The following is a 10,000-nucleotide window of genomic DNA, read 5'->3' as shown; positions in this document are numbered from 1 at the left end:
GGAAGGAGAGGGAGAGAGGGAAGGAGAGGGAGAGAGGGAAGGAGAGGGAGAGAAGGAAGGAGAGGGAGAAAGGGAAGGAGAGGGAGAAAGGGAAGGAGAGGGAGAGAGGGAAGGAGAGGGAGAGAGGGAAGGAGAGGGAGAGAGGGAAGGAGAGGGAGAGAGAGAGAGAGAGAAGGGAGAGGGAGGGAGGGAGAGATGGAAGGAGAGGGAGAGAGGGAAGGGAGAGTGGAGAGAGGGAAGGAGAGAGAGAGAGGGGAGAGAAGGTGAGGGAGAGAGGGGGAAGGAGGAGGGAGAGAGAGGAAGGGAGAGGAGAGAGAGGAAGGAGGAGAGGAAGGAGAGCGAAGGAGAGGAGGAGAGAGGGAGGAGAGGAGAGGAGGGAAGGAGGGAGGGAGGGAGGGAGAGGGAGAGAGAGAGAGAGAGAGAGAGAGAGAGAGAGAGAGAGAGAGAGAGAGAGAGAGAGAGAGAGAGAGAGAGAGAGAGAGAGAGAGAGAGAGAGAGAGAGAGAGAGAGACAGACAAGAGCTGTGGGACAGAGAGAGAGAGAGGGGAGGGAGGGGAGGGAGGAGAGGGAGGGAGGGAGAGGAGAGAGAGAGAGAGAGAGAGAGAGAGAGAGAGAGAGAGAGAGAGGAGGCAGGAATAGAGAGAAAGAGAGAGAGAGAGAGAGAGAGAGAGAGAAGGAAATACAGAGAGGGAGGGAGGGAGGGAGGGAGGGAGGGAGAGAGAGAGAGAGAGAGAGAGAGAGAGAGAGAGAGAGAGAGAGAGAGATAGGAGAGAGAGAGAGAGAGAGAGAGAGAGAGAGAGAGAGAGAGAGAGAGAAAATGACAGAGAGAGTGAGAGAGACAGAGAGAGAGAGAGGGGGGAGGGGGAAGGGGAGGAAAAGGAGGGAGGAGGGAGGGAAAGGAGGGGGAGGAGGGAGGGAAAGGAGGGAGAGAGGAAGAGAGGGAGGGGAGGAGGGAGGGAAGGAGGGAGGGAGAGAGGGAGGGAGAGAGTGGAGGTGGAGGGGAGGGAGAGAGGGAGGAAGGGAGGGAGGGAGGGAGGGAGAGAAAGAGAGAAAGAGAGAGAAAGAGAGAAAGAGAGAGAGAGAGTGAGAGAGAGAGTAGGGAGAGAGAGAGAGAGAGAGAGAGAGAGAGAGAGAGAGAGAGAGAGAGAGAGAGAGAGAGAGAAAGAAGCGACAACCACCACTCCAGGGTAGGCCTACTGCGATGACTATGACTCGGAGAGGACAGCTACAGGATGATGAGTGAGGAGACTCTTGCTGTCGCGTTGTCTGTCGCGTGCTTATTCACTCTCTGACTCACGGGCTCTCTCTCTCATTCTCTTTCCTTTTCTCTGTCCCTTGCTCATTTTCTTTCTTTAGCTCTCTCGCTCTCGCTCTCTCTCTCTCACTCACTCACTCACTCACTCACACACTCACTCACTCACACACTCACTCTCTCTCTCTCTCTCTCGCTCTCTCTCTCTCTCTCACTCACATTTCCATTTCTATTTTCCCCTTTTCCTCTTTCGCTTTCCCTCGTCCTCTCCCCCATCCCTTATTAACCCCAACTCTCTCCCTCTCTTCTCCTTCTCCCCGTTACACTCATCCTCCCTCCCATCCTCCTCCCCCTCTCCCCGTCCCCGTCACCCTCCTCCTCCTCTCTCCCTCTCTCGCTCGCTCCCTCCTTCCCACCTGGACACTCACCTACCTAACATTTCCCCTTCCAACCCCCAGGCACCAACCCCCCACCCCCCTTCCCTGAAGTTGATGAGTCCAGCTGTAATAACAAAGTCAAAGTCAACATGCGGTCTCTCTCTCTCTCTCTCTCTCTCTCTCTCTCTCTCTCTCTCTCTCTCTCTCTCTCTCTCTCTCTCTCTCTCTCTCTCTCTCTCTCTCTCTCCCTCACTAACTCCATTATTCTCTTTCTCTGCACATCTTCATCTCTCTTCCCCATTCCCCTCTTTCCCCTCTTCCTCCCTCTCTCCCGCTCCCTCTCTGCCCCTCTCTCTGCTCTTCTCCTTCTCCCTTTTCCCTCTCTCACTTTCCCTCTTTGCCCTTCTCCTCCTTCTCCCTCACTCCCTGACTCCCTCTCTCCCCCTCTCCCTGCCTCCTCTTTCCCCTCTCTCCCTCCCTGTTGCTACTGACGGTTACCAATCAGTGAGTTTAAAAAAAGTGATACAAAAACCGTTAACGAAGAGAGAAAAAAAGAGGAAAAGGAGGAAAAAGAGAGGAAAAGATAAAGAGGTAATAAGAGCAGTCGGAAGTTTTGATAAATTTCGAAAAAAAATAATAAAAAAGAATACACATGCATACACTGACATATATGCCGGTGCCCACACAAACGCACACGCAGACATACACTCACAGAAACGCAAAGACAGACACACGCAACAATGACACAAACATGGACACAGACAAACAGGCATAAAAACAGATGCCGACATAGATACGAAAATATAGAAAGACAGGAAAAGACAAAGACACAAATAGATACCGACATAGATTCGGAGATACAGACAGACAGGTAAAGACAGACACAAATAGACACAGACACAGACCCCAACAGAAATAAACAGACACAGATACAGACCCCGACAAAATAGAAATAGACCCTAAAAGAAAGACACAGACACAGACCCCAACAGAAACAGACAGACAGATACAGGCACAAACGTGGACCCCGACAGACACCGATAGAAACAGACAAACACAGACAGACATGTACCCCGACAGACAAAGACAGACACAGATACAGACATGTACCCCGACAGACAAAGACAGACACAGATACAGACATGTACCCCGACAGACAAAGACAGACACAGATACAGACATGGACCCCGAGACACAGACAGACAGACAGACAGACAAAAACAGACACAGACACCGACCCTCGGCCAGGAACGTACCCTGGGATTGCGTAATAAGAGTAAGTGAAGTGCGACGGCGCGCACCGCACCGGGCTTAATCCCCCAGGGTACGACCTCACGACTTGACAAAGAGCGCGGGGTGGGTGGGTGGGTGGGTGGGTGGGGGAAGGGGAAGGGGAAGGGGGTGGAGGGAGGAGAAGGGGGTGGAGAGACGACCACGTTCCTCCACGACCACCTCCAGATACAGGTCCGATTACACAGCGCCAACGACGACGACCGCGAACCTCCCCTACGACCCCATGAACTCGGGGCCGCGTGCTTCCACACGACCTCACGAACGGGAATGACCACTACTAGTGTCTACCTCGTGCCCTGACGACGAGCCTCCACACGACCACCCAGGAACGACCAAACGACCTCACAAAAGGAGACGACCTTGAGCTTCCACGACCTCATGACTTCTTGTTACTTCCATACGACCGCCAGAGCCACTAGGACCGATTGCACGACCTTATGAACAGGGGAACGACCTCCCGACGGGGAAAAAAAACGACCACGGTTTCCGCATGACCAAGACCACTACGACCAATCTCACGGACGACCGCGCGCCTCCACAAGACCCCACGTGCCTGTACACGACCGCCAGGAACGACCGCGCAACCTCACACAGGAAAGACCAACGGGGCCACCTGGGAGGGGGGGGGGAGGGCAAGGTCGTAATGCGGTCCTACAGCCTCTCTCCACGCGTTCCCTGAACCCTCTCTGACCTCCGCTGACTCCCCCCCCCCCGTGTTCCCTAACCCGTTGACCCCTACCTCTCCTGACCCCCTGACTCCCCCTTCCCGTTCCCTGATCCTATGACCTCCTGACACTCCCTCAGACCCTCCCCCGTATTCCCAACCTCCCCTCCCCTACCCCGTTCCCTACCCCGTTCCCAACCTGGCCTCCTGATTCCTCCCCTCCCTCCAGTTCCTAACCCTCCTCCTGACACCACCCCCGATCCCTCCCTGTATGTTTCCTAAGCTCCTCTTAACTCCCTGGAACCCTTTCCCCTCCACTCCCCTCACCCCTCCCCCGTCTGACCCTCTACCCCCTCTGACTCCCCTCAACTCCCCGGCTCTCCCCCCGTCAGCTCCCCAACTTCCTCCTCTTCCCCATCTCAGTCCTGTCTCCTTCTCCTCCCCCTCCCCCCTTCCCCTTCCCCCTCCTCCCCATACCTTTTCCTCCCTGACAAAAGAAGAGGCCAACAACAGGATCTTCGACGATGTTTCTTCCATTGCAAATTTTGATGACGGTTGGCCGGCTGAATAGAGGGAGGAGGTGGAGGAGGAGGAAGACAGGGAAGAGGAGGAGGAGGAGGAGGGGGAGGAAGAAGACAGGGACGAGGAGGAGGAGGAGGAGGAGGAGGGGGAAGGGGCGGAGGATAGGAGGTGATAGAGGAGGAGGAGGAAGAGGCGGAGGATAGGAGGTGGAGGAGGAAGAGGAGGAGGGGGAGGAGAAGGAAAAGGAGGAACAGGAGGAGAAGGGGAAAGGACAGGAGGAGGAGGAGGCTGAGGAGAAGTAGAAAGAGGAGGAGGAGGAGGAGGTTGAGGGGAAGTAGAAAGAGGATGATGATGAGGAGGAGGATGGAGGAGGGAGAGGAGGAGGATGGAGGAGGGAGAGGATGAGGAAGAAGGAGGAGGGAGAGGATGAGGAAGAAGGAGGAGGGACAGGATGAGGAAGAAGGAGGAGGAAGAGGAGGCACAAGAGGAGAAAGGAGGAACAGGAAGAAAAGGGAAGAGGAGGAGGAGTAAAGGCAGAAACAGGAACAGGAAGAGAGAAAGGAGGAACAGAAGGGTGAGGAACAGGAATAAGAGGAAGGAGGAGGAGAAACAAAAGGACGAGAAAGAGGAGGTAGAAGGAGAACATGGAGAGGGACAAGAAAAACAGAGAAAGAGCATGCGAGAGAAAGGAGAATGGGAATAAAGGAGGAGGAGGGAAAAGAAAAGAAAAAGAGAAGTGGAGAGAGCTAGAAAAGAAAAACAAATGGGTGGAGAGAAAAGGGGAGGAGGAGGAAGGGAAGAGAAAGAGGTCGGGGAGCAGACCCAGGGACAAGGGTTACAGAAGTGAGTCGACAAAGTAACAGACAGCCAGACAAACAGGACCAGGTGGAGAGGACTGAAGGGGAGAGGGGAGAGGGGAAGAGAGGAGAGGTGGGGACGGGAAGAGAGGAGAGGTGGGAGGGAAAGTGGGGGAAGGGAAGAGAGAAGGAGGAGAGGTGGGGAGGGAGAGGGGACAGTGGGGAAGAGAGGGAGAAGGAGAGGTGGGGATTTAGAAGTGTGGGAAAGGAAGGGGAGAAAGGGAGTGAGAGTGGATGCAGAGGAGGGGGGGGGGTGAGGGGACGAAGGGGGTCGGAGTGTAGGTGGGTGGGTGGCGCGAGGGAAGAGAGCGGGTCAGGAGGGGGGTTGGGAGGGGGAGGAGGGGCCATGAGGGGAGAGGGTGGGTCGGGAGGGGGGAGAAGGGGCCGGGAGTGGACAGATGCAGGGTACACGTGCCACGGGCGCTGAACATGCGGTGGCGGGGATGTAATCAGAGACGGGGGACGCGTGCTGCTCACACACACACACACCCACACACATACAGACAGACAGACACACACGCGCACACGCACAGACACACACACACACACCAATAAATAGACTCCCCCCCAACACACACACACACACGCACGCACACACAAAGAACTTATGGATGCATATCATTAATCATAAAAATGCTGTAGAACTTAATTTGTCTCTTATTATCAGAGGTAGACAAAAACAAGAATAGTGGTATATATATGTAAGTATATATATATATATATATATATATATATATATATATATATATATATATATAGAGAGAAAGAGAGAGAGAGAGAGAGAGAGAGAGAGAGAGAGAGAGAGAGAGAGAGAGAGAGAGAGAGAGAGAGAGAGAGAGAGAGAGAGAGAAAAGGACAGATAGAAAGAGAGAAAGCCCGATATAGAAAGACAGAAAGACAAAGACAAGACACAAAGAACTACAGACAGACAAACATCAAGGGGAAAAGCCACTGAATCCGACGTGGGGGTCGCAGTCTTTTTTTCCAGCGTGGGTGACTGACTGACTGCGGTCCTCGGTCTGTCTATGGGGGAGGGGAGGGGGTGGGTGGTAAAGGAAAGGGAGGGAGAGGAGGGAGAGGAGGGAGAGGAGGGAGAGGGGGGAGGGGTTAAGGGGGGGATTGCAGTGGTGGTTGCGGCTGCTGGAGGTGTGTGTGTGTGTGTGTGTGTGTGTGTGTGTGTGTGTGTGTGTGTGTGTGTGTGTGTGTGTGTGTGTGTGTGTGTGTGTGTGTGTGTGTGTGTGTGTGAGTGTGTGTGTGAGTGCAAGTCCTTGTAAGAGCAAGAGCCTCAGTACCAGTCAACCATTACACAAACACAAACAGACACATCCCTCTAAGCATAGAAAACACCAACAGACAAAGACACAAGACAGATAAAACGAGACAGACAGACAGACAGACAGACAAAGAACTACAAACCAACAAACTAACAAACGGATCCCTCTAAAGACAAACAAATACAAACTAACAAACAATCCGATATCGACGCCTGCAACCCGGTCACTTTCATCAGCAAGAAGCAGAAAATCTCCATATATTTTTCTTCTTCCTTTTCTTCTCATCATTACTATTATTTTTCTTCTTCTCTTGTTTTTCCTCCTCCTTCCTGCTTTTCTTTTTTTTTCCTCTTCTCCTTCTCCTTCTTCGTCTTCTCCTCTTCCTATTCTTTCTCCTCCTGTACTTCTTCTTCCTTTTCCTCCCCCTCTTCTTCTTCTTCCTCTTTCTCCTCCTCCTGCTTTCGCACACCAATCCTTCCTCGAGCGCCGCTGCCTGGCCGTTTCTCCTCTTTTTATTCTCTTCTCCTTTTCCCCTTTCCCATTCTCTTTTATTCGCCGCGTTTGTTCTCCTCTTCTCACATTTCTTTTGAAGTCTTTTCTCTTCCCTTCTCTTTTCTTATTTCTCTTCTCTTCTCTTATTTCTCTTTTCTTTTCTCTTCTTTTCTCTCATTTCTCTTCTTTTTTTCTCTTCTCTTATTTCTCTTCTCTTATTTCTCTTCTTTTTTCTCTTCTCTTATTTCTCTTGTCTTTACTCTTCTCTCATCTCTCGTTTATTTTATTTTTTTCTATTTTCTCTTCTCTCATTTCTCTTCTGTTCTCTTCCCTTCTCTTCCATCATTTCTTTCTTTTTCTCCTCTTTTCTTCTCTTATTTCAATTTCCTTTTCTCATCTCTTCTCTTCTCTTTCTCAAACCGGCACGCTCTAACAGACACAAACATACACACAAACGGTCACATACACAGTCGCGACATAGAAATATACAGACACAGACACATACACAGAAAAAAAAACATACAGACACATGCTAATTCAGACACAAGCCGATACATGCACGGACACTGCCACAGACACACTCCCCACGAGACAGATATATACATACACGCAAATTCCGATCGACATATACAGACAGACAGACAGACAGACAAGACAGTAATGCACGTACGCGATAATTCCGAACAGACAGACACACAGACAATCAGACATAGACAGAAACACACGCACACACGCTAATTCGAACATGCAAACAAACATACATACTTACAGACAGACATCCACACACAAACGCTACCATGCAGACACACAATCAGACACATATACACACACATCCCCCTACTTACATCCACATCCACCCCCACCCCATCCCCTATCCACATCCCCCTACACATATCCACATATCCCCTCCCCCATACCCCAAACCCTTCTCTCCCTCTCCCCACCCACCCCCACACACCCAACCCCCTACACCCCCACCCACTCCCCCCTCACCCCTCCCCCCTCCCCCAATCCCCCCAACACCCCACCAGTCCAAACCACACCGCCGCTCCCCCACCAAGCCACTACCGCCAACCGCAAGATCTTTCTCTCTCTCTCTCTCTCTCTCTCTCTCTCCCTCCCTCATTTGCATATTGTCACGCGACTTGGAGCTTTGTTATGGTAAGAGGTGCCCTGTCCGGCGAAGGAAAGGAGGGGGGGGGGAGGGAAGGGGTAAGCGAGGGGATGGAGGGGGTAGGGAAGGGGTAAGAGAGAGAATGGTGGCCATGAGGGAGGGAGAGGTGGGGGAGGGGGGGTGTCCAATGTGCCTCATGTGCTCGTGTGTGTGTGAGTGAGAGTGTGTGTGTGTGTGTGTGTGTGTGTGTGTGTGTGTGTGTGTGTGTGTGTGTGTGTGTGTGTGTGTGTGTGTGTGTGTGTGTGTGTGTGTGTGTGTGTGTGTGTGCATATGCGCGTGCCGCACCGTTTTCATTTTCTTATTACTTTTTATTTATCTAGTTTTATTATTATTATTATTATTATTATTATTATTATTATTATTATTATTATTATCATTTTAACCTTCTTTCCTTCTTCTTCTCCTTTTATTCTTACCCTTCCCCTTCCCTTTTCCCTTTTTCTTCTTCTTCTACCTTCCTCTTTACTCCTTCTCCCTCTCCTCCCTCCCCTTTTTCTTCTTTATCTCTCCCAAACGTAAACATCTGTCGCAAGGGATTGATGCTGAAGAATATCCTGCAAAACACCGAGGATAAAAAAAAACAAAAAAGAAGAGAAAAAAGACAACAAACACACAAAATAAAAGGGAGATACAATAAAAACAAAAAGACAACACACAAAAAGGAGATGCAATAATAAAATAAACACGACAAAGAGACGAAACAATAAAAAAGACAACACACAAAATAAAAGGGAGATACAATAAAAAAACAAGAAAACACACACAAAAAGGAGACAATAAAAAAGACAACAAAAAAAAATTAAGGATACAATAAAAAAGGAAAATAAAAAGACAAACAAACTGACATGACAACATGCGAAGACCCAAGTCACATGAGAGGAAGAGGAGGGGAGGAGAGGACAAGGGGAGGGGGAGAGGGAGAGGATAGGCAGAGAAGAAGTGGACGGGGGAAGAGAGGGATCAAAGGAGGGGAGGGAAGGACAGGGTGAGAAGGGGAGAAGGCAGGAGAGAGGAGAACAGGGGCAGAGGAGGAGAGGGAGAGAGAGAGAAGAGAGGGGAAGAAAGGGAAGAGGACAAGGCGAGAGGGTAGAGGAGGAGGAGGAGGAGGAGGAGGAGAGTAGAACAGGGGGGAGATGGAGATGTGGAGTGAAGAAAGGAGGAGGGGTGGATGAGGGATGAGGACAGAGGATAGAGGGGAGAGGAGAGGGGGAGATTGGGTGAGGACAGAGGGGAGAGGGGGAGAGGAGGTCGGAGAGGGAGAGAAGAGGACAGAGGACAGAGGGAGGGGAGGAGAGAGGGGAGATGGGTGAGGACAGAGGTCAGAGGGGAGAGGGGGAGGGAGAGGGGGAGGGAGAAGAGAGGACAGAGGACACAGGGGAGAGGGAGAGGGGGAGGAGAGAGGGATGAGAGCAACCCCGGGAGGTGATGATGCCAACCTAACCTTTGAGCAGCTGATCCTCGTGTCTCATTGGCTGCTCCGATTACACGAGGAAATACCTCCCTACCCCACCCCCTCCTCCCTCACCCCAACCTGCCTCCTCCCTCACCCCACCTCTCTCTCTCTCTCTCTCTCTCTCTCTCTCTCTCTCTCTCTCTCTCTCTCTCTCTCTCTCTCTCTCTCTCTCTCTCTCTCTCTCTCCTCCCTAATCTTCTCTCTCTCTCTCCCTAATCTTCTCTCTCTCTCCCTAATCTTCTCTCTCTCCCTCCCTCCTTCTCTCTCTCTCTCTCCCTAATCTTCTCTCTCTCTCTCCCTAATCTTCTCTCTCTCTCCCTAATCTTCTCTCTCTCTCCCTAATCTTCTCTCTCTCTCTCCCTAATCTTCTCTCTCTCTCCCTAATCTTCTCTCTCTCTCTCCCTAATCTTCTCTCTCTCTCCCTAATCTTCTCTCTCTCCATCCCTCCCCCTCCGTCTCCCTCTCCCTCCCTCTCCGTCTCCCTCTCCCTCTCCTTCTCCTCCTCCGTCTCCCTCTCCCTCTCCGTCTCCCTCTCCCTCTCCCTCTCCCTCTCCGTCTCCATCTCCCTCTCCGTCTCCATCTCCGTCTCCGTCTCCGTCTCCCTCTCCTTCTCCTCCTCCGTCTCCCCCTCTTCCTCTCTCT

The 10,000-nt window shown here is 51.6% G+C and overlaps 2 protein-coding genes across 5 annotated transcripts in view; one reads left to right on the top strand and one right to left on the bottom strand.

Moving 5' to 3' along the window:
- Positions 1-3,222, top strand: part of LOC138859935 (mucin-2-like) — a gene marked incomplete at its 5' end in the record, with an annotated part of 58,227 nt that extends 55,005 nt beyond the window's left edge. The window contains one exon of the mRNA XM_070116444.1: positions 3,088-3,222. Within this exon, the coding sequence (XP_069972545.1) occupies positions 3,088-3,222 (135 nt within the window). The remainder of the gene's footprint in view (positions 1-3,087) is intronic.
- The window catches only part of slpr (slipper), a 213,316-nt gene that overhangs the window by 103,099 nt on the left and 100,217 nt on the right, over positions 1-10,000 (bottom strand). The window lies entirely within an intron of this gene.

This window comes from Penaeus vannamei, chromosome 39, assembly GCF_042767895.1.
Source record: "Penaeus vannamei isolate JL-2024 chromosome 39, ASM4276789v1, whole genome shotgun sequence".
Classification (NCBI taxonomy): domain Eukaryota; kingdom Metazoa; phylum Arthropoda; class Malacostraca; order Decapoda; family Penaeidae; genus Penaeus; species Penaeus vannamei.
Note: the sequence above shows the minus strand (reverse complement) of the source record. Positions and strands in the feature narration are given on the sequence as shown.